Source organism: Leuciscus leuciscus, assembly GCF_965113295.1.
Source record: "Leuciscus leuciscus genome assembly, chromosome: 3".
NCBI lineage: Eukaryota > Metazoa > Chordata > Actinopteri > Cypriniformes > Leuciscidae > Leuciscus > Leuciscus leuciscus.
Window position 1 is genome coordinate 16026551 of NC_138727.1, and position 25360 is coordinate 16051910.

The 25360-nt window shown below is 38.5% G+C and overlaps 1 protein-coding gene across 1 annotated transcript; it reads right to left on the reverse strand.

Annotated features, from left to right (window-relative positions):
• Positions 1-82: 82 nt before the first annotated feature.
• On the reverse strand, positions 83-13533 carry pgm2 (phosphoglucomutase 2). Its single transcript, XM_082164430.1, has 13 exons — positions 13300-13533; positions 11023-11190; positions 9597-9788; positions 7116-7199; positions 6818-7011; positions 5944-6133; positions 5743-5840; positions 5482-5665; positions 3970-4063; positions 2967-3096; positions 2682-2871; positions 2446-2579; positions 83-1269 (listed from the first exon to the last, which is right to left on the reverse strand). Exons 1-13 carry the CDS (start codon positions 13372-13374, stop codon positions 1167-1169), a joined length of 1836 nt encoding a protein of 611 aa, XP_082020556.1. The 5' UTR covers positions 13375-13533; the 3' UTR covers positions 83-1166.
• Positions 13534-25360: the final 11827 nt, after the last annotated feature.

Below are 25360 nucleotides of genomic sequence, written 5' to 3' on the forward strand. Positions count from 1 at the left end.
TTTGTGTCATTTGATATAATAGATCCATTTGATTCATTCCTACATCTTTAACGCACACTCACGCACAAATAAAAGACCACTCTGTGGTTACCACTTGCTGTTTATTGATTCAAAATAGAGGGGGGGAAAAAAACTGTATTTTGAGATTAAAAGTATCAAACTGATAAGCACCTGAAATGTATGAAATCACTGTACATGAAAAAGAAATCAACAGGTATTTTTATGTGGTGGTTTGACTAGTCAGCCTTACATTAGATGGCATTGGATGACATAGATGGATAGTCAACCATTAAGTTAGTATTAAGGCACCTTCTGTTAAATCTCAGTCATAACCATTGCAAAAATGAGATCAGATTTGCTTTAGCACAAGAAATATGGTTGATCACATACACTTATCTGCTTAAGGAAAAAATGTCCATCTGTTCAAATGTAAAACTTTCCAAACAGGTTCCCAGTCTCAACCTCACAGTTAACAGTTCTGAATGTACTATCAAACTGGTTGAGTTACGGTAAAATCACATTTACTAAATCAAACTATTACAGGCCACTTAATGTAGATGATGGAATGAGAATGTAATGGAATCATGTAAAAGTGGCAAACTCTGCTCTTTCAAAGTAAGGTTTTTAGGTCCCTCTTTTTTCTCCTAAGTGATTTTTGGTAAAACTATTCTAGATCTGAGTAATGCTGGTATTAAATGACATCAGATGGCATTTTGATTTCTGAGGTTATTTGGATGGCTGAATTTAACAGAAACTAGATATTGTCCACTGCTCCAGCAATATGGAATCATTTCTGTCAATCAACTCAACTAATATATCTGCTGAGATAAATAATCTTTATATTAATTCAAGCACACTTTATTTGCATTAGTACATTCACAGTTCACTACTGTAGGTCAAAAAAGGCAAATTAAAAATAGTATCATATTATTTTACCCCATAACATTGTAGATTAGAAAACTGAGAGGTGGAAAAAATGTAAATGAAAAAGGCAATTGTTATGTTCCTGTAGCACCCGCTTTGATCTACATAATGAGAAAACCTCCTTAGATTAAGACTCAGAATATGTAAGCTTTATAGTAGTGGTTATAGTGGTTATAGGTCAAGACTAACAGCAGAATTAGATAAGATATGAATATCTTTGTAATCCCGTGTGACTGTATCTCTCACTGTGGTCGAGGAGTCAGGCTGTTTTTCTCAGGTTGGTAGAAGTGTTCCACAATGGCATCAACCAAGTTATCCAATTCAGTTTTCAACTGGTTAAGATCACTAGAGAAAAGAAACACAGAAAACCTGTTTATACATGATTATGAGTTATTCAAGTGGTACGTGCCACTACTAAATTATTTAGCAGTGCGTATAATGTGAAAATTATGCATGTATATATGTATATGTATATGTATATGTATATATATATATATATATATATATGTATATATATATATATATATATATATATATATATATATATATATATATATATATTATATATATTAAATATATATATATTATAATTTTTTCGATTCATATAATACAATGATGACCAACTACTACCTAACAACATACCTTAATAAAATATGCTGTATGTGACAACATAGAAAACTACTGTTGGAAATGTTTATCACATCGTAATGTTAAAAAATATTAGCATATTTTAATACATAATAATATGTAATTATTATTATTATTATTATTATGCAGTCATTTGGAATAATAATAATAACTGTATAGAATAATAATTCTAACAATATATTTTATACAATGCATTATAATAATGATACTATTCTATTACTAAATTAATAGATCATTATATGTAATACATTATTATTGTTGTATTATTATAAAATATTTGTATTCATTTATAGAAATTAAACAAATTAACAAAGAATATTACTATTGCCATACTATTGTATTGTAAAATTAAAATGTATTTAATAATACTAAATTATATATATATATATATATATATATATATATATAATACATAAATAATAATACTTATTTTTTACTGAATATATAATTATATGTAATATATTACTGTTATTATTATTATTGTATAGTCATATTGCATAATAATAGTAGTATTATATACTGTACAGAATAATAATGATTCTTATAATATATTATATATAAATAATACATAATAGTAATTCTATATAACTAAAGTCATATACATGTCATATATTGTTATTTTATATATATATATATATATATATATATATATATCTCAATAAAATATTTAAATTTTTTGTAGAAAATTATATTTAAAAAAATTATATATATATATATATATATAAATTAGTATTATTTTTAATTTTCTAAAAAAATGTATCAAAGAAATATATTACTATTGCAATAATTATATTGTACTGTACCATACATTTATTTATTTATTAATAATAATACAATTTGACCTATATAGTGTGAAATGGTAACACTCTAAACCTGTTTCCTGGTGCAGCACAGAGCTCAGTGTAATATTTGATTTTAGGCTCCGTGCCGCTGGTCCTCATTGTAGCCACGCCCCCGTTAGCAAAAGTGAAGGTAATCATCTGACTGCTTTTACTGCTGGGCAGAACCTGTGAGTAATAGTAAGAGACACACAAATAGAAGATATAAGATAAGAAACATTTAAATAAGATCAGCTATCAAAATAATTCTAATCATTATGGGCTACGCACAGCCTTGTTGTCGGGCTGGTGGCTGTCATAGCCGGTCGTGAGGTCTCTCACTGCTGTGATGGCAAAGCCCCCGCACTCTTTAGGGTACGAATTCTCCCCGTCGTAGTTCCGAAGACGCTCAAACAACCGCTTTATGGTGTCTTGGTTGTGGCAGATAAAGTAGGAATTCTTGGTAATGTGGTAACCATACCTAAAATCAGTGAGAGACATTATGACAATAAGGATTAACAAGATGATACAAGAAAATGTATTAGAGATGTCAATGCTAAAGTTTTTGTTACATACTCCTCATAAATGGATCTGAGTTGATGAGACAGAGTTATATTTTTAGAAGCCAGGTAAGAGACAAACTCGCCAGCAATGGCAGCCGCACTCACACCATCTTTGTCCAAAACTGCAGTAGAGCACATGTAACCTACAACAACAATGCAACCAAAGAAAAATGTTTAAAGGTTTTGGAGGTAATATTGGAGGTAATATAAAAAAAAATATTCCAACTAAGACTGACGGAGAACCATCTCATGTAGAGGATAGTTAGTTTTATGTTTGTTTAAAACATAAGGGGTTCTTAATAGTATTATGATATTGTGATGCATAAAAATTAATTGAATCATAATGATACATATTGTGATATGTATCATATGATACACAGTGACAGCACTAGCTAGGACAAGGTGAAACTGATAAAGATTTAGGTTAAGTGTTATATCGCAGAACATTTTTCATCCAAAATTAACAGTACAACTTAACAGTACATATACAAAAGGAACAAAGGATCAATGTAAGGTTAGGAGTCTTACGCAAGGGCCTCCATGATTTCTGTTATTAAAGCTGCAGTCCGTAACTTTTGGCGCTCTAGCGGTTAATAAACAGAACTGCATGCGTCTTGTGGAAGAACATTGTAGCTGGAGCTACTTCTCTCTGTTTATGTCTATGCCGACTCTTGCCGAGTCACAAAGGTACTGGGCTACTCCACAGCGGTACGACCCGAACCAGTCTAAAGTAGTCAAAATATAAACACTTATTATAGGTGTACCGTAGTGATTCAGGATAAGACAAAAACATGGTTTGGAAAAAGGATTCATGATCCTCAGTACTCATGGTACTAGCTTATCAATTTTGTACATTTTGAACACAAAAAAAAGTTACGGACTGCAGCTTTAAGAGAGTTCTAGTGTCTTGAACTTTTGATCACTGGGTTACTAAAGCCAGAATGTTCCCAGAACTTCACAAATGCACATAAATTTGCATGTTTTTAGTGACTCGCGGTGTGTGGATGTGAGTGTACCAATAGCTTCTTCAAAGGCAAACAGAACAGTTTTTCCCTGGTCCATGAGATCTCTGGCTCGGTTTCCCATCCATTTAAAGCCTGTTAGAGTCTCCTGTGTAAGAGACATGCAGAGATTCAGCAAACAAACAAAAAACCTAAAAGATAAACATTTTTTTCAAACATGATATTGTACAATGCAGAATTTTCTGAGCAAATACTTTCCATGATTTTATCAAGACTTTTCTAGCTATTCTAAAAAACATTTTATGTGAGATCACATTCACAAAGAAGAGCCAAAGAAATACTTTTGAAGTGAGCATTACAAGAAAGATTTATGGCAACAGCTATTTGCAATAAGTGCAAATAACTACTAGATTCTATTTGCACTATGTGAAAATAGCAGCATTTTCTTAGCGATATGCTATTTACACTAAGTGACAATAGAGATAGATTTTATTTACACTGTAAAAATAGCAGTATTTTCTTTGCAATAAGTGTAAATAGTAGTTAGATGCTATTTATAAATAGAGACAGATACTATTTGCACCTCAGTGTTGTTGTACATTAAACGGTATGCAATAATAACAGAGTAAATTATTATATTTATTAATATTATTAAATAGATACCACCTTATTGGGAAAATAAAGCCCTTCCTACACCTACCCCTAACCCTAACCCTAACCGATAAACACTTTATTATTAAACATGTTAGACACTTTATTTACACTTTTTGAATATTTTATTCATTTTTATTGAAAATAAATGCTTTTCCGGTCTGATATGTAATGGAAAAAGGGAGTAGAGCGATATTACCTTACCCCTACACTATTGCTACTGTTGACAAGTCAGTGTCTTCCATAGTTTTGTTTGGCCCAACCAGGCATCAGTGGGCGGAGATAGTGTAAACAGCCTCTCCTAATAAGGCAGGCTATTTGCACTTAGTGTAAATACACACTCTGAAAATGTAGATTGATTATAGAAATGTTCTTGACTATGTTACTTTTCCAGGCCTGAAAAAGCACACTTTTGAAATTCCCTGATATATCCAAGATTTCCAGGGCTGTGGCAACACACTCTTATTGACCCATAGAACAATCAATTTTTCAATTTGCAACTAAATTCAGTTTATAATTTAGCAACATAGCTAATATTCGCTGCTATCAGAAAAGAACAGTTTCCATGGGATAGAGCAGTGGTTCTCAACCGAGGGTCCAGGGCCCACTAGGGGGCCTCTGTAAACTTCCAGGGTGGCCCCAAAAAGTCTTAAAATTCTTTAAATGTAGTTAGTTATATACACATAACCTTAATTAAAATGTAAAAAACATTAAACTACTGAAATATCATTAAATGCTATCACATTTTTGAGTATATTTATTTTTATCACAATTGAAGTAGCAGAGGTATGCATCAGCTTAGTTAGGAAAAAATGTCTTGGTCTTAAAAGGTTGAGAACCACTGTGATTGAGGCACCACGAAACTAAGGAATCATTCATTGTATTACACATTATATGGGTAAAAAGCAGAGGTACCTCAAAGTGGAAGCCCTCTTTCACGGCAATGGCACGGAGGATTTTTGAGGAGACAGTGCTGGATAGCATGTATACATCCTTAATGGAGGCTTTTCCCTCTCCTTTCTGCTGCTTCCAGCATTGGAAAATCCACCAGCCGAGCAAAGCACCCAACTCATTACCAGAGAATACCCTCCACTGCCCACTACAAAAAAGAATGATTGCTGTTCATAAAATGACACACAAAATGAAAATCAACGCGAAATGTCAAGTAACACGGACCTCTTCTGTTTCTCTGCAATAGCTAGTCGGTCAGCATCAGGGTCATTTGCCAGAATAACAGTTGCTCCCTCTTTATCTGCGAGTGCGAAGGACAGCGTCTACATACACAAACACATACAGATTACTGTCCATCTGGCATTGCATGACAAGGGCACATTTTCCACAGCATAAGTATGCTGTGCGTGTGTGTGTGTATTGTACCAGGACTCCCTCTCCCTCCTCAGGGTTGGGGTATTTGACAGTGGGGAACTCCGGGTCAGGATCTTTCTGCTCTTCCACAGCATATGGAGGTTGAAGGTCAAAGGCCTTAAAAGCAGCCTGGACAAAAAAATGGCCCACTCCATGAACTGATGTATGGACAATCTTCACTTCTGTATTCTTATTCAGCTCCCTGTGAGGACAAGAGAGGTGTAAAAACCAGACTGATTAAGTATTATGGCTGGGTACTGGGACTAATGAAACTGTAGAGGGTGCAGACTGATTAGTCCTTTACATGCAATTTGCAAGCAATCACATCATTACCACATGGCACAAGCTGATTGGCCTCTGCTGATCCTGCAGCCAATGAGATTGCTTGCTCAATATTTAAATAGCCTGGTTCATTGTTTGCTGTAAATTAGTCCTGCAGCATATCAGAGTTAATCTGATACCCTCCACCTCCTCCAGCTCCACCTGCCTAGATCTGCTATGGGATTTATGCATGTCTATGCAGCAGCAGGATATCTTACATGCTCACAGCAGCGTGTCTGTGCATCTATTAGCAGTAGCAAGTCCATAATACAGTAACATAGCCATTTTCAATAACATGTTAAAACTACTCAGAGAGTTGTAATGATTGATATTTGATCTTTGCACATGACTTTCATTTTTCAGAAAGAAACAAAATATACATGATTAATAGGTAATGTTAAAGGCATCATTTCATAATCATAAATACAGTTTACTTTACCCATTCATTGATGAAAGCATTAATTTAGGAATTTATGAAAATTAAAATCAGATGGTTCAAATGAAATTGAATAAATCAACTTTTTGACCCAGTCCTAATTCTTCAGACATGTCTTTGTGAGTGTACCTGTGATAGCAGTGCTGCTGTATGGTTTGGCAGTATTCTCTGTGTATGTCCTGGTATGGGTCATTGAGAAGGGAACTCTGAAGAGCTCCATCTGTGTCCCATGATTCAGGCCACGGCTCAAGGTTTTGTTCTATAGCTGCAGCAATGCCCTTATCATGGGGAGGAATGATCTGAGCTCCATTTGCCCAGTACACCTTAAACACACACACACACACATTGAAAAATGGATCATACCTAGAAGTCTAATCAAAACATGCTCAAAATATATTTTTCTAAATCAAACATCTAGCATATTTACCTTGTATCCATTATCTTGTTTGGGATTGTGGGAGGCTGTTACCATGACACCAGCACACAGTTTTAGATGTGACACAGTAAAAGGCTGAGAAGGAAAAGGAAGAAAAGAGGTATTAATTTTTTCAACTTTACACAACCGTTCAAAAGATTAATTAATGTCTTTGAAAGAAGTCTCTTATGCTCACCAAGCCTGCATTTATTTGATAAAAAATACAGTAAAATGAGTAATGTTGTGAAATATTATTACAATTTAAAATAGCTGTTTTCTATTTTAATATTTTGGAATAAAATGTAATTTATTCATAATTTCTTATTATTACCAAAGTTAAAACAGTTGTGCTGCTTGATTAAAGCAATATGCCCCCAAGAAGCTGTGGATTACAATGATTTTAGAACAGTTAAATTCCCCCTGTAGTCAATCATTTTATCCCTTAAAACTCATCTTTGAACACCAAAATGCCTTAAAATGGCTTAAATGTAACTCTACACCCTTTCTTCATTTAATATACACGGATCCGTGAATATGCAAATTAGCCCCTCCTCCACTCACTCACACCACCTCAGATGCGTTTTATGTATCGCTCTCTACAACGTCGGACACATAACGGTAATTAATATGATTCACGTTTGGCTAGACTACGTTATCAAACAGCTAATAATGAGAGCCTTCTAAAAATCAATATCCTCAGAAACGCTTTGAACAACTCAGAACGTCAGTGGAGAAAGGCATATAGTACATCATAACGTTGTAATATACATCATATACATAATCCACCCACTATATTGCTAAATATACCTGATTTTTCATATCAACAGAAAAATATACCAGGATAACCTGGCTTCTCTCAAGACCCGGTTAACGACATGCTAAAGCCTGCCGCACGATGACGTGATTGGTTACAAGGTAGTTTGTGATGTCAGAAACGCCGCGATTTTAAGCCGTGTTTTTAAGGAGTTTTAAGGAGAAAATACTCAGCAATGGTGTTGACTTATGAATTTGCACGTGGTTTGTCTGAAAGCGCATTAAAAACACCACATAGAGATATAAATAACATTTAAAAACTTCACTTCTAGAGTAACACAACTATGTATCATGTAACTTTTAAAGGTAACACTACCTTAAAAAGTAGCTACCTAAAATTGTAGAACAAACATGTGCTCTGAGCATGCAAGGCTCACATGATCATGGTGTGGCAGATCTCTGACTGTGCACATTGGTACACAGACCCAGGCTAGGCTGATAATTGAGAATATGACATTTAGATTCCCCCGTGGCCACCAAAAGATGAAGAATATGTCAAATTACAGTGGATGACATAACTGTTTCCCTCTTGAGTTTAAGAAATATGACATATTTGATTTTTTAAATCAGTGTTTTGTGGACTAATACTCCATTTTACATAACAGGGACCGAAATGTTTTTGGGCTAGAGGACACAGAGTGAGAGGTTGAGAGAGTGATAAGAGAATGAGTGAGAGTGTGTCCGTGTTCTCATGGGAACAGAAAAGTTGATGATTGGTGAAGAATCTTCATGAACCCTTCCAGTCTCTTGTGCAATAATCTCACAGTGTTTTCACGTGCAATTGTGTGTATCGCCCTTCTTTCTCATGCGTTTGGATTTTGATTTGTAATTAGTTGTTTGTAGCCGGATGTAGAACATTTTCAAAAAGATATTTGAACATAAACACAAACTACAATAGTCAACACTTCTAAATAATGGGGGAAAAAAACAAAGTTACAGTGTTACTACTTCATATTTTTGAATATGTTCCATAGAAGCTTCTTGGAGTAGCATGCAAATTAGTATAGTAATCAATCATTCAGTACCATGGCATATGTACCATGGTGATACCATTACTGTACCATGGCACCAGCAAGTAAAGGAAAGTAGTAGATTTTTGTATATACAATTTTTCAATTTTTTTATGCCTTTTTTACTGTGGTAAATAGCAGTGGAACATGTCGCAGTCAATATGCCATTATGCTGATTTGGTCCTCAAGAAATATTTCGTCTTATTACCCATGTTAAAAATAGTTGTGCTGCTTGATTACAGCAATAATCCCCAGGAAGCTGTGGTTTACAGTGATTTTAGAACACCTAAGGGGTATTGTTCACTCTCCGAAAAAATTTGCAAAAAATGTATCTTTAAGGGTACAACAGCTTGTCATTGGGGCAGTACCCTTAAAAGGACAACTTTATACCTTATCAACCCCTATAAAGGTTAATAGTAGTACCTTAAGGTAAGTATTGCTACTCTAAGGTAATAATATGCTACTTTTAAGGGGAAAAAAGGGTACAAAGATGTCCTTTTAAGGGTGCTGCCCCAATGACAAGCCGTTGCACCCCTAAAAGGCACATTGCAGAGCGCCATGTTAATCAAAGGTATTAATTTCTTTGAAAGTGAGTATGTGCTAAGGCTCATGGGTGCTAATGTGTCATGCTATACCACAGTGTAAGTCAGTGTAGCAGGTTCATACGTACCACGTATGGAGTGGGTGTGATGTCACTGAAGAGGTAGACTGGGACCCCTCGACTGATGAAGACAGAAGCAGCAAGGGCGGCGAATCTTTTACTGCTGCCGCCACTAGGGGGGTGAGCGCGAGCATCGAACCCAATCACCACCCCCCTCTGCTTCAGATCTGTAAAACACTGCTCCAGGTACGCACAGAAACCCTACCAGGAGCAAAAGAGTGGAATTAATATTAATATTGGTCCAGTACCTTGATTATGCTTTGCAGAACATTTACCAGCGTTCTGAAAGTGTTTAAATTTATGTGAAAATAAGAAAAACTTCTTAATAAATTGGACTGTATACTGTACAAGTGCTTTGTTCCACTGATCAAAATAGAAGTTTAAGTCCTGTTCACACCAAGACGAGTGATCGGTGCAATAAACATTTTAATTTTGCCTGAAAGAACATTTGCATACTGACAATGCTTCAGATTTTTTATGGAAAGCCAGAAGAGGTTCTCTAATCTCTTTTCCATCATACTGCAAAGAAAACTGGCCAAACAATGAAATTCACACTCTTGGTCACATTCTCCAGAGCCAATACATAAAACTATGACTTGGTTGCACTCACAAACAGACTATTTTGCTATGCGACAGAGAATAGCAAAGTGAATACAAATGTCTGAATGAATTTCTTCTATGTGACAAGTGCGCACAGATGCCCTTGTGTACTGCTATTTTTTTTTTTTTTTTGCGCTACTCTGTCAGAGAATGAATCTGCATTTTCAAAAAGCACATTACTGTTATTTATGGAAGCTGGTTTCCGCCACAGAATAAAAAATAAAAAAGGTAATTGCGACTTTTATCGACTTTTTTCTCACAATTGCGAGTTTATATCTCACAATTCTGAATTATTTCTCCGTTATATTTTCTAATTGTAAGAAAAAAAAATCTGCACAGATCTCGCAATGGGTTAAATTGGGCCGTGGGGATTCGCCACATTGACCAACAGGAAGCTACTTGGTTTGAAAGTGACTTTGGTGTCAGATGTGCTTCATACAAAATTTCACATAATTTCACACCTTAAGGTCATAATGAAACTGAAGTAATGACCAATCTTTTCTTCCATATTGTGACGTACATCAGAGTTTTACAGTAGTTTATTGAAAAGAAATGTAGGGTAGAGACTTCGTTCTATGCATAAGCTGTTGATTAGATCTTGAGATGTGGCTGTTGCTCTGAAAAGTCAAGGCAGATGAACGCGAGTTTGCAGAAGCGGGGTTTAAGTGGAGTAAGTCTTGCATACATCACCAGAAAGAAGTCTGTCGTTCTGTGTGGAACCAAGAGCACTTCAATCTTTTTGATCTGATGTCATAGCTTAGGATCTCCTGTATAGTTTTAATGATTCCGAGTGATAAGATAATAGGTGGGAAGATGACATGGGAAGCTACGTCACCTGAGTGGTCTGTATGATGGTGAGGTCATTCATGCAGGACACTCCAGGTCCCATGGCGGATCTCAGTCCCGCTGTGCCGAACTCCATTCGGGCCCCGAAACACCTCTGCAGCTCTGACATGGCTTTATCTTTAACCATAGACCGCACGGCAGCAGCCGTCTTTGGATTCTGTAAACACACACAAAAAATATAATCTATCATTTAAAAAAAAAAAATCTAATAATGTGCACTCATGAAATCATTCCAGTAAGAGCAGGAATGTGTATTAATAAAGTAAATAAGGTCAATTTTGGTTGTATGTTGACTTTGCATATTGTATAGAAGTGACAATAAAAAAAAAAGGAATAGGGGGGAAGAAAGGAGAGCCTTTGTCTCTAGGCACTTCGTCCTGATGATTTTGATTAGTGTTGTGAGTGAGTGTGTGAGTGTGTGAGTGTGTGAGTGTGTGTGTGTGTGTGTGTGTGTGTGTGTGTGTGTGTGTGTGTGTGTGTGTGTGTGTGTGTGTGTGTGTGTGTGTGTGTGTGTGTGTGTGGGACAATATGCTTTCACCCTCCTGATAAGTGAGACCATGTGAGGATGCTCTTATGATGCTCTTACACTTATGATGACCTCTCTGAGCAGCACACAGGCCAATAGAATCATTTTGGTGACTACACTGCCTATATACTTAAATTAATCATATAGTGATACCTAATATAGATTCAAAAAGCTACGTTACTTTTTTTTGCACTGAAAAAGAGGATGAAATCTGAACATCCAATTTGACCAAATCCATGACCATAAACTTCTAAGTAAAACATTTAACCACGTTTCATGTGACCCAGTTAAGCACACGACTCCAATTACTGTAATGACATTAAACTGCATTTATGGAACTGTCCATTGACAATGATTTACATTCTTTTTTATATCAGGAACAAATGAAAAGTATTTCCCTCACACTAAACACATTAACAATATGATGTGTGCACTTGTTTTCATATTAGTTAACATACAGAATATTAGTATATTAGAGAATACTCTGACTTTTTCAGGGTAACCGAACAATCTAGAAAAAATTTGCAGCTGTTTGTCAGTTTTTGAAGCATAGTGCTCACTTTCAGTTCAGGCAGGTCATGTGTATTTGTACTAAATGAATCAGACTCATTTGCACAATTCCAAAACATTCCTGATGAGAAATTACAGATTAGATCTTTATTATCTCAAAATGTTTCTCTTGGGATTAAAGGCTTATGATGATTTTTTTCTGATTTTTCTCCTTAGAAAAAGGCTAGACCCCAGTGATCTCATGTGTCTCCTTCAGACTGCAGAGCAATCTGTAAACTGCTCAGATTTGCTAAGATACCAAGGTTTGCAATCAAAAGACAGATTTCAATATGAAAATAAAAATGCAAACCAAATTAAAGTCTATACCACCATTCAAAGGTTTGGGGTGGTAATTAAAAAACATATATATACTTTTATTCAGCAAGGGTGCATTAAATTGATGCATGAAAAGTGACAGTAAAGACATTTATAATGTTACAAAAGATTTCCATCTGGTCTTTTGGACTTTCTATTTATCAAAACATATGGTTTTCACAAAAATATTAAGCAGCACAACAGTTTTCAGCATAGACAATAATAAGAAACGTTTCTTGAGCATCATATTAGCATATTAGAATAATTTCTGATTAGATTCTGAAGACTGGAGTTATGATGCTGAAAGATCAGCATTGCCGTCACGGGAATAAATGACATTTTATCCTTAAAATGTTTAATCTTTATTAAAGTTATTTTTGATCAAATTCAGGCATGGTGAACATAAGAGATTTATTTCCAAAAACAGTCAAAATTTTACCAAGCTTTTGAACAGTAGTGTAATGTATATTAATTTTATAGTTGGCTCTACTCTGATTTGTCTTTTAATTTGTCTTTAGGAATTTTAAGAGAAACGTCTTGGACAAAAGCTGATCAAAGTCTCCTGAACAACCTCTGAGCAAAGTATTTTCATAGAATCCATATTCATGTCATATCAATAAGAAACTGACCGAATCACAGTTCAGATGTAAAAAGCATGTTTAGGCTACTACTGAAAAGTGGCACTCAGACAGTTAGTGGTAACTGACACATTATGGATGTTCCTCTTCGCTGTTTCCTAGCTGAGCTGTTATTGCGCCACTCAAAAGGGGTTTTGGCAATACTGAATTCAGTTTCAGCACTAAAGATGTCAGATCTCACATACTTAAAGCTACATAACAGCTGTGTTTGGTCAGCTACAAATGTGTTTGGTCTTACCTTGTCATACTGTAACCATTGCGTGATAGCCTGGTCCAGGCGACTGTCTCCTGTGCTATCCAGGTCGTTCTCCATGTTGATCTACTTCGGAACTAAATTGTAATTCAAACAATTAAGAGATTCAACTTCTGCTCTATTACACTGGCATATGAATGCTGTGGGTCGCTCTGGGTGAATTTAACGATAGCGTGACCGGATTATAACTAATGTGTAGTATCCGTATTGCTGAGTGAATGAAACGAAGTGGGCGGGGTTTTCGAAGGGGCGGGACACGTGATTCGCGCATGCCATTGCGTAGCCTATCCGCTCATTGGTGGAGCACTCGTGGTTAACATCAACCTGTCCCCCCAAGTTTCAGAAAACTCCTTCAGTGACACGTAATAAATACATTTCCTTCAAAAAATCAACAAGGCGTATGCAAAAAAATATCAATAAATGTAGCCTATTATCGAAGAAAGTTCCACATTTAATGGTTAAAGGGATAGTTCACCCAAAAATGAAAATTCTGTCATCATTTACTCACCCTCAAGTTGTTTCAAACCTGTATGAATTTCTTTTTTCTGCTGAACACAAAAGAAGATATTTTAAAAAATGTCGGTAACCAAACAGTTGATGGACCCCAATGACTTCCATAGTAGGAAAAAAAAATACTATGGAAGTCACTGGGGTCCATCAACTATATGTAGTTAATTACATATAGATCTTAGATATATAGTATAATATTATAAAACATTTAATGTCCAGACTACTGAACACCAGCTAACACTTAGAGACTCAGCTAGCCACTGACTTCTTATACATCTCTGCTTTATATGAGGAATAGTTTAGTGGTATTACTGTGCCAGTTTCATTGGAAACTGTAAAGAAGTGTGGAATATTAGGACTTTTTGAGGAATGCAAAGAATGAAGATATATACACAGGTTAAGGTCAATATTGGATAAAATGCAAGTCAAGTCACCTTCATTTATATAGCGCTTTTTACAATAGGCCAGACTGTTTCAAAGCAGTGATTTATTTACATTGATAATAGGAAATGAATGCAACAAAGATTGTTTTGGCTGTGCAGCAGAAGAAAGTAATTGCTTTAAGTTTTTGATTGATTAATTTCCATTGTAAAAATCATTAGTCTAGTTACTGACTTATGGGCTGCTTACACGACACCGTTTTCAACTGAAAACAGAATTTTTTTAATGCATTCCAACTGCATTCTAAATTGCATTCTTTCCATGGATTGTGAGGTCATGCATTGTTCATGTCAAGTTCAGCTTAGCAAGGGATGTTTGTTTGTTCATCAGAAAGCTCAGTTCTGCTATAGTTGCTCTTTTTTTAATGGAATACCATTTCAGATAGAGCGCATGGACCGAATGGAAAGGATGGTAAATGGCTTCATAAACATACTAAACAATGATTTAATGAAAATCGAATAATGCAGAAAGTATCACTTTATGTTATTTGTGAAAGCCCTTATAAACATATGGTCCATTTGTTCAGTGGAAATATTTATAAATAAATAAAAAATCAACTGCATTTTGGGGTGTAAGGCTGGAAGCTTACGCTGCTATTTTGAACCAATAATCGGAACAAAAGGCAGTTGAAGGATGACGTGTAATTAAAATATTTATCTGACTCCAATATAATTGATCTGACTCCATTAAAGTTGTTGTTATTCTTTACCCTCTTATTCTTTTAAGGTAAAGGTCTTTCTTAGAACTGATGGGAAAACGTAGGATTTAACCTGAACGTTTAGCGAAAGTTATAATCACTTTAGCTTTAAACATCATCATTGATAAAAGGAAAGATTCTCAAAACCTTTAAAGCAGGCAGAGTTATTTATTAAGTTACATGTTTAAATATACAGACAGTAGAATGGAACAACATGTATAGAAAACTTAGTTGTAACAAATAATGCACTGTTGTGCAAACGAGGCCGTAAAAGCCTTCGCACTGGTGTGCGGGAATGGCGGCATTGGCGGGGTTAAAGCCTCTCTCCTAGATCAACAGTTACTTTTCCTAATTATACCCTGAGCAAAGCATGTTTAAGCATGAGTGGAATACCAACACCAAAACCAACTGACAGGAAACCAAAAGAAGAACATTAACATATTATCCTCAATGCATGTTTAACCAATAGTACCTAGATTGTACATTAGGATACTTTAATATCTCTATTAAGTTCACCACCATTCATTTCAGTTTATAAGCTGCTAGATGAGACCAAACATAGTTATTAGAACACACTAGTAAATAAACAGTATGTAATTGAAAGCATAAGTCCTGTGAAGCAAATGGTACAGACGTGTCATTGAGGTGTAAATGACTCTGTCTCTCCCGACAGAACCATCATGTGCCTGGAGTGTCCCAACAGTCCTCAATCAGCATAGTGATGAAATATCTAGCACTAGATAGGCATTAGCATACTATAATGAGAAAGGCCATTGTGCCACGTTTAATTCACATGTATACCATTTCAAAAGGATTTTTGAAGTACTAAGGCAGTAAAGAGTTCTGCCCATATTTGCTCAGCCCTACAGGGGATGTAATGTTTTTGCTATGTCTGTTACACCTTGGTTGTCCTGCCCTGCAGGCAGTTTATCAGCCTGTCCCTTAGTTATGCACCCAGCTACTGCAGGCCAGGCACTGTACTGGTGTGTCAGCATCACTTACAGCGGCGTTAAAACTCAGCAAAAAAAGAAACATCCTCTCGCTTTTTCCGAACACGTCTGGGGCGACACCATGTTTGGGACTGCAAGGATGATCTGTCCTTCCTGTCTCAGCTGTCCACATCTGCAGTGCTCATGCCTCCCTGTGGCAGGTCTATGGCATGTTTAGCGCAGGTGATCAGGGACCCTGGGCATCTTTCTCCTAGTGTTTTTCAGTCAATAGAAAGGTCTCTTTAGTTATTGTAATTGTGACCTTAATTGTCTACCACTATAAAGAATTATTCAGCTCTTAGTGCTAATTAATACCCGGTGGCAACCACCAAAGATTGTCCGATCAGAACAAATAAGTGATGTCCGTTTAGGAGGAGCCAGATGCACACACCACTCATAGACCACTCATTTCAAACTTGAATATAATTTAATAAAGTGTGGTTCTAGAAAGAGAAACAAGAATAAAGTATAAATATACACACTGATAAAAAATCAATATGCAAGTGAATACAATCTGTATTTCGTATGACATTAACACTGGAAATATGTCTATACAGCGATCGTATAATAGGATTATCTTACAGACACGTGTCGTGTGCCACTGCATATGTGTTAATCACGTCTTTAAAGACAAATTTACGCACATTCACAGTGTAAATAACACAGTATAATAAAGATTAACTTACTCTTTGATGCACGCACACATGTGTTACTCTTTATCGATCGCTGATGAACTGGCGTTCTCATCGCGTTAGGTCCGTCTTGCGCATATAGTAACAATAGCGCTCGTACCTCAAACTAAACTGCGTCAGCATTAGGGTCCTTAGTACCGTCGGGTCCTAACAATAGGTGAGTAACTTACTGCCTGACTACAAAGTAACAGGGAATGAAATATCACATATATATAGAACTATATAAATATATTAATGACTGTAAACATATGACTTTAAAACCGATTAATGACTGGCCCTCATTTTAGTACAGCCGCCCCCAAATGTGTTTGCAGATTTGCATCTCGGGCCAGTACTCCCAGTCATTCAGGGAGTGGAGGGAGCTTAATCAGTCTGACAACAGGTCTGATGTAGGTTCTGTCTTTGACCTGAATTTCCGCGGCTCTTACTTTATTATCGGCTCCAGCAATGACAGCTTTCACAGTCCCGATAGGCCAGAGTGCTCTGGGGAATTGTGGATCAGCAATCATAACTACCGTCCCTATGATTAGGTTGTCTTTCTCTTGTTGCCACTTCTGGCGAGACTGGAGTCCGGGCAGGTAGTTACGCAGATAACGGCTCCAGAACTGATCTGCCAGTATCTGGCTGTGTCTCCAGCGTCTGCGGCTGAGCAGTTCAGATGCAGGGTAAATGACCTGAGGCAAGGCAGAGTCTAGCCGGCCCATTAAGAGTGAGTTAGGGGTTATTGGGTCCGGATCTGCTACGTCCGAAGATACATATCCCAATGGCTTTGAATTTAAAATTCCCTCAATTTCAATTAAGACAGTCCTCAGCACTTCCTCTGTGACAGTTTGAGCACCAATGGTGGTGTACAGTGCAGCTTTAACAGATCTGATTTCTCTTTCCCACGATCCTCCGAAATGTGGGGAGTTTGGTGGATTGTACTGAAAGTTGATCTGTTGCTTGGCAAGTTCCTTTTGCAATTGAGGGTGAATGTTGTTGAAGGCTTCTTTAAGCTCATGATCTCCACCTTTGAAATTTGTACCCTGATCAGAGCGCAACTCATGAGGTTTTCCCCTACGGGCGATGAATCGACGTAGAGACATGAGAAAAGAATCTGTGTCGGCTTGAGAGAGAAGATCAATGTACACTGCCCTTGTGGTCAAACATTTATAAATGATACCCCAGCGTTTTTCATTTCGACGCCCGATTTTGATAGTAAATGGGCCGAAACAGTCCATGCCTGTGGAGTAAAAGGCTGGCTGGAAGAGTCTTAAACTGGAAGGGGGTAAGTCAGCCATTTTAGGGATATTGGGCTTGCCACGCCATCTTTGACACTCAGTACAATGATGCTGAATTGAACGAACAGCTTGACGACCTCTCAAGATCCAGAAGCGTCTTCTGATTTCAGCAAAGACCCTTTCAGTACCAGGGTGATGGAGCTGTGCATCATACTGCTGAATTAGTAGCTTAGTTACTGGATGGACGGGATCTAGGACAATTGGGTGAAGAATGTCAGGGCTCAGCAGGTGACATCTTCGGAGTCGTCCACCCACTCTAATCAGCTGCATGTCAGAATCAAATTCAGGAGCTAAAGTCTTTAGACGACTGTTTGAGGAAATGAGTTTCCCTGCTTGAAGCTGAGCATATTCGTCAGGAAAACTGTCCATTTGAGACCGTTGGATGAGTCTGAGCTCAGCTTTCTTATAAGTTTCAGCCGTGACAGTATCTGTGGGACTGGCCGCCCCGTGAAGGGTTCTGGCTGATGCGTCTACAAGCTCTTGAAAACTGTTGTATTGAAATGTATTAACTGAATGCTGGTCATCTTGAGTTATTAGAAGATGGAAGGATATTGGTTTGCGCAGTTCTTTTGAGGTGTCGGCTGGTTCTAGGTTGGGCAATTTAGGCCATGATGATGGAGGTTTCTGCAGAAATTCTGGGCCATTCTTCCAGCGGGTAGGTTTGGCTAGCTGAGCCAGTGACATGCCACGAGTAATATCGTCAGCAGGGTTGTCTTGAGAGTGCACATAGGACCATGATTGTGACTCAGTTAGCTCTTGAATCTCCGCAACTCTTGTTCCTACAAACACTTTGAAGTGGCACGAGTCTGATTGAAGCCAGTTGAGAACGGTTGTAGAATCAGTCCAGTATTTGAAACTGCTGATATCTAGTGTGAGCTCTCTTTTCAGAACTGCTGCCAGTTGTGCTCCAGTAAGAGCAGCGCATAGCTCAAGTCGGGGAATTGTTTGCTGCTTCTTTGGAGCTACTCGTGATCTAGCTGCCAAGAATGACACCTCTATTTGTCCCCTTTTATCTTCAGTGCGGAGATAGGCTACAGCGCCGTACGCTCGCTCTGAGGCATCACAGAACGTGTGCACACTTCTAGAACTGGTCAAGGGATCTACCTTTGTAGTGTAGCATCTGGACAGTGTGACACTGGAAAGTTGTGGAAGCTCATCTTCCCATGTGAGCCATGCATTTCTGAGGTCTGTGGGCAGTTCAGGGTCATCCCATTCTCTCTTTTTGTCCCAGAGCCTCTGGACGATTATCTTAGCTCTAGTGGTAAATGGGGTGATGAATCCTAATGGATCGTATTGACTGGAAAGGATGCTATATATGTGTCGCATAGTGGGCTCAGTTTTTACAACATGGCCATGTTTATAACCAAGTGTGTCAGACCTGCACTGCCACCTAAGTCCCAATGTGCGCTCCTGAGGGTCTGCTCTGTCTGAACTAAACCAAAGCTCATGGTTCTCTGACCTGATTTGCTGCGGCAGGTGTTGCAGGAGTTGGGGAGTGTTACTAGCCCATTGGCGCAGATCAAATCCACCCTCGGCCAGAAGATGTTGCATGTCATCCACTAATTGCCTGGCAGTCTCAAGAGAGGGGACACTTTGCAACCAATTATCAACATAGAAACAACGCTCTATTGATGCTCGTACCTCACTGTCTGGATGGCTGTGATCGGTGACATGTTTCCTAAGAGCAAAGGTTGCACAGCACGGACTGCACGTGGTGCCAAAGGGTAACACTGACCATTGGTAGACATCAGGTGGGTTAGTTGTGTTCAGGTCTCGCCACAGGAATCGCAAGAATGCTTGGTCTTCTGACAGGAGGCGCACCTGATGAAACATCCCCTTTATATCGCTACTAATGGCTACTGCATACTCTCGAAAACGGAGAAGTACTCCCAGCAAGGTCGCACCCAGAGCTGGCCCAGGAAGGAGATATTCGTTCAGGCTCAGCCCTTGGAATTTGAAGGAACAATTGAATACAATCCTGTTCTTTCCGTTGTGGTGGACCATGTGGTGTGGAATGTACCACCCTTGAGTCTGTACAGCTGCGGATTGGGGAATTTTCTTCACATAGCCTGCTTCTAGCAGCTTGTTTATCTCTGATTTGTACACTTGAGATTTCTCAGAGCTCTTTGCCAGCTGATTTTCAGTCCTTCGCAAATGAGGCAGTACGGCTTCCTTTGGAGCAGTTAGAGGTGGAGGACTGGTTTTCCACAGGAGGGGGGTAGCGTATCTTTGCACACCTTCAACTTCAACCCTCATTGTTTTATCTTCCAGCATGCGCACAGCTTCTGCATCTTGCTTTGACCTTGTCACAAGCCGTTCATTTTGGTAGGGTAAGATGTCCATCTGCCACAACCTCTCAACTTGACTGAATAGATCATTAGGTGCAAGGCTTACAGATGTGAACAAGCATTGTTGTGTGTGAGGGATATGTTCAAGAAACTTTGATGGACCTTGGAGTGTCCATCCCAAATGAGTTTTCACAGCTGCTGGACCTCCAGGAGGTCCCAAACGAACTGGCTCAACAGGGGTGATCAGTTGTGGGTAATCTGACCCAATGAGCAGTAATGGCCTTGCGTGGTCGATTGACTGCAGAGGTAGGCCTCTGAGATGGCGATATCTCTTTTGGAGCGTTTCAATTGGGTAAGAATGAGGTGCTAGTCCAAGCTCCTCAGCTGTGAAGGCTCTTTTGATTGCAAAGTTGCGATCTGGTTGTGTGACAGGACTCACTGAGAATGATACTGTGGAGCCACGGATGATGCGGATATCTTGACGCACTGTGCGAAGAGACAGGTCTTCAGGCTTACCGTGAAGGTGGAGTTGCTGAGCTGCCTCATGGAGAAGTATAGTGCGCTCTGAACCATCGTCTAGCAATGCATAGGTATCCAGTGAAAAGTCTCCATTGCGTATGATGACTCTGCACAATTTCAGTAACACTCTACTGCCAGTTGGTCGATCAACATACAGAGTTTCTATAGTGGTGCTGGTAGACTGTGTGATCTCTGCAGTTTCTTTGGTCGCATTAGCACTCATTTCGTTATTGACCTCGTGCAGAATTTCGAGATGTCTTCTTTGACACTTCTTGCATTTGGCTTTAAGAGTACACTGACCTGTTTGGTGATCACGTCCACATTTCCAGCATCTCTGATTAGATCTGATCCAGGTCACAATCTGCTCTTTAGTCAGCAGCTTGAAGTTTGAACACTGATTAAGATAGTGCTGAGTTGTATTACAAAAGGGGCAGTATTTCTTTGGTTTCTCTAGTGGTCTCACCTCAGAAACTGCATTTCTGTGAACTGATTCATCCTTGGAAACTGGCCTTTGCTCACTTCCATGGAAGATGGCAGTAGATTTGTGAAATACTTTTGGTACTCTTTGCTGGTCTTTTCGGAAACTTTGTCTCTCTCTGCCAGAGTCAACAATGAATTGGGTACCGTCCCCTTGCACCCTCACCTCATACTCCAGCCATTCTGCAAATTCAAACAAGGTAGGGATAGGTGTCTTGAGTGGATTGACATACCTCTTAAAGTTTGCTCGGAGATCGTGAGGCAATTTAGCGAGGAGTCTGGTGACGTGAGACCCACAAGTCAGTTCTGTACGTCCAGGACTTCCTAACTGATCCAGCATTCCGACCAGGGCCCGTACCTTTAGTGCGAAAAGCCTAAATGCTCTGGTGTCACCACTTCTTATGCTGGGTCCATCCATCAGGACAGCAATGCGTTGCAGTGCAAGTTGATGGGGTTGCCCATAGAGTTCTGTTAGAGCCTGCATGGTATGACTGTAAGGGTACCTGCTGTTACAGTAGGAGTCAGCAATGAGCAATGCTTCTTCAAGCTTCAAGTGGTCCATCAATATCTGGAACTTAAAGCGCTCTGTAGCGTCGGCAGGCAGGAGATTATCAAGAGCTACCTTTAACCTGGCGAACTCACGTGGATCCTCTTTAGTGAAGTTAGGAATGGTAGGGGTTGGACCTCGATAAGTGTTCTCTTGACTGGGTGGACATGAGGGACGATAAGGTCTCTGTTGCCTGGAGGAAGGGCTGTAATAGTGTGTGGATGGCTGCCTTGGGTGTTGGTAGCGTTCAGCAGCACACTCAGCCCTCTGGGCTTTTGATGCACGTTCTGGAGATGGCGAAGACTGTCTAGAGGGCTTGGAACTCGCCTTCATCCTCTGCAGCTCGTGGATAATCTCATCTATTCTGTCCTGTTGACGTTCTGCGTGCAACTTATCCTCAATGCGTTTCACTGACTTATCGATTTTATAACGTTGATCTCTTTGATCTCTAGTTGACGTTACTCTGTAGCGTGAAGGTGAGGTAGAGGCTTGATCCTCAATATTACACGTCGAGTGTCTGGGCAAAATAAATAGTTGAGATGGAGACACTGGTCTTGGAGAGTGAGCTGCGGAGTGTTCTCTGAGGTCATATCTGAGTTGACGGTTCTCCTCTTCCAGATCCTTTAGCCGCATCTGCAGTACTTCAGGAGAGAAGTGTGGATTTTCCTCATTGGCAGGACAGTGGTCAATGTCAGCAACAAGGGTGTTGGGAGGTGGTAATGAACCTCCTGTAGCCCCTATTAGCTGTTCTCCCTCGTTGGAGTGGTCTGAGGGTGTGTGCGCTGATCGGTGCTCTGGCACATAATTCACCTCATAGTCTGCGAGGTACCTTGGCATTTGCGTTCGGCGACGGGAGCGAACTGTAGCATCACTATTCTCCTCACTATGTATGGACATTATATTAATTCAGAAGTTGCCCGCTCCGGCTCGAAGGACCATATAAAGAATTATTCAGCTCTTAGTGCTAATTAATACCCGGTGGCAACCACCAAAGATTGTCCGATCAGAACAAATAAGTGATGTCCGTTTAGGAGGAGCCAGATGCACACACCACTCATAGACCACTCATTTCAAACTTGAATATAATTTAATAAAGTGTGGTTCTAGAAAGAGAAACAAGAATAAAGTATAAATATACACACTGATAAAAAATCAATATGCAAGTGAATACAATCTGTATTTCGTATGACATTAACACTGGAAATATGTCTATACAGCGATCGTATAATAGGATTATCTTACAGACACGTGTCGTGTGCCACTGCATATGTGTTAATCACGTCTTTAAAGACAAATTTACGCACATTCACAGTGTAAATAACACAGTATAATAAAGATTAACTTACTCTTTGATGCACGCACACATGTGTTACTCTTTATCGATCGCTGATGAACTGGCGTTCTCATCGCGTTAGGTCCGTCTTGCGCATATAGTAACAATAGCGCTCGTACCTCAAACTAAACTGCGTCAGCATTAGGGTCCTTAGTACCGTCGGGTCCTAACAATAGGTGAGTAACTTACTGCCTGACTACAAAGTAACAGGGAATGAAATATCACATATATATAGAACTATATAAATATATTAATGACTGTAAACATATGACTTTAAAACCGATTAATGACTGGCCCTCATTTTAGTACAACCACCTTTAAACTAGTGGCTTAATGACTGATCCACAGCATGTGCAATAATTGCTTATGGTTCTTTGTTTGTTTAAAAGTTTGTTTAAACTCTTTCCAATAAAGGTCTGCAAAGCTTATTTGGATTTCCGAAAAATTATCTTAAAAATAAAGTATTCTGAAAAAGGGATGTTTATTTTTTCTGAGTTATATATATATATACATACATATACACATACATATTCAGTTCATAATATTGTTGATAGTATAGTTATTTTGCAATATATATGTATAAACTTGAAAAATAAATATTAATTGTTTGAAACCATCTTTAATGAGTAGAAATCCCTAGATTTTCCCTTAATGTTCAGTCCTACTGTAAAAAAAACCTATTATAATCAATAAAATAAAATAATCAATTAATGTATTGATTTCTGGCCTGCATTTAGAAAGCTGAATGAAGCAATAACAATGTCAAATTCAGTAAATGTCAAAGTTTTTCTCTGAAATTTTCTGCATTACCCTCTAGCACCCCCTTGCTGTCCTCCAGGGGTCAGAAGACTTCTACAGATTTTTTAGAAACCCCTGGCTTAACCAAGAGTTAAAAGTAGCTTTATCTTAAAAAGATGTTGTGTAGTGTGAAATACCTTTTAATGGTGTAATAATATGATGTTGTGGGTGGTCAAGGTCACAGTGATGGTGGTCGGATTGAAAGGAACAAGCTTTAAATGGGTGGTTGATTATGATTTCACTTTTTTAACTTTAGTTAGTGTGTAATGTTGCTGTTTGAGCATAAACAACATCTGCAAAGTTACAATGCTCAAAGTTCAAAGCAAAGGGAGATATTTGCTTTTAAAGAAATTGCTTTTTAAAGACTAACAAACGGCTGGTATGGACTACACAACATTCCTCCCGGTTTAATGACATCACCAACCCTAGAATTTACATAAACCCCGCCCACGGAACACGATTTATAGATTATCAAGACGGAATATGCTAATCAATGACTAGAAGATATCTACACATAAGCCACATAAATTCATCAACTACCATTCAGAAATGTCATGTTGCATTCTACATGTTGTCACTTCTTCTTGAGTCTCTCCATCATTGTCTGAATCCGGTTTGAACATAAAAGGTTAAAAAAATTGCTAATTTTCAGTGCATGCCTGTGCGAGTGCAAGATCTTGAAGCTCCGCCCTCTGTGCTGGGAGCAGCAGCTCATTTGCATTTAAAGAAACAGACACAAAACGGTGCGTTTTTGCTCACCCTCAAAAATTGACAATTTTAACATGCTATATAAAAATATCTGTGCGGTATTTTGAGCTAAAACTTCACATACAGACTCTGGGGACATCAGAGATGTATCTTACATCTTGTGAAAAGGGCATTATACCACCCCTTTAACCCTACTGGACTGCAGCAATCTTGTCTTCAGGATGGCGGGTTTTGATATGCCCTGGTTTCCCCTTAGATATTACGTGTTCTGTACTTCTGAAGCTTGAACCGTTTTGGTGCACGTACCAGCTTTATCCTGGGGATGGTGCTTCATTACTTCCCTGGCAGTCGCACAGGCTTCCATGTCCAGTATTTTTTTTACTGTATCTTCCTCATGATAATGACTGTGTCGACCATCTTGCGGGTATCAAACTTGACTTTGCAGATGTTCAGTTGTAATTGTGTTGTGTCTACAAAACAGGATCTGTTTAAAATTAAAGAGAGAGACCAGTGCTGAGGACAGCAGCGAGCAAGGCCGAAAAGTAACCTACAACACATGCCTGGCTAACTGATGCACATCTCAAGTTGCTGAATGATTCTGACAGGAAGTGGAGGACAGGTGCATTGTCATCACCTCAGCTGCAACTAACTAAATGCTCAAGAGATGTCATTTACTCCCTGCATAGATCTTTTTTTGGATTTGGAGTAAGCAGGTCAGGAATGCAAGGAAAGAGATGAAAATGTATTGTTAAATGTTAAAGCGTTTA

What these genes read in the sequence shown, in the direction of transcription:
- pgm2 (XM_082164430.1), bottom strand. Translation starts at nt 13,374, where the DNA reads ATGGAGAACGACCTGGATAGCACAGGAGACAGTCGCCTGGACCAGGCT. An exon ending in AACAAGATAATGGATACAAG is followed by an intron (nt 7,012 to 7,115) that starts GTAAATATGCTA and finishes TGTGTGTTTAAG; the next exon opens with GTGTACTGGGCAAATGGAGC. An exon ending in AGGAGGGAGAGGGAGTCCTG is followed by an intron (nt 5,841 to 5,943) that starts GTACAATACACA and finishes TTGTGTATGTAG; the next exon opens with ACGCTGTCCTTCGCACTCGC.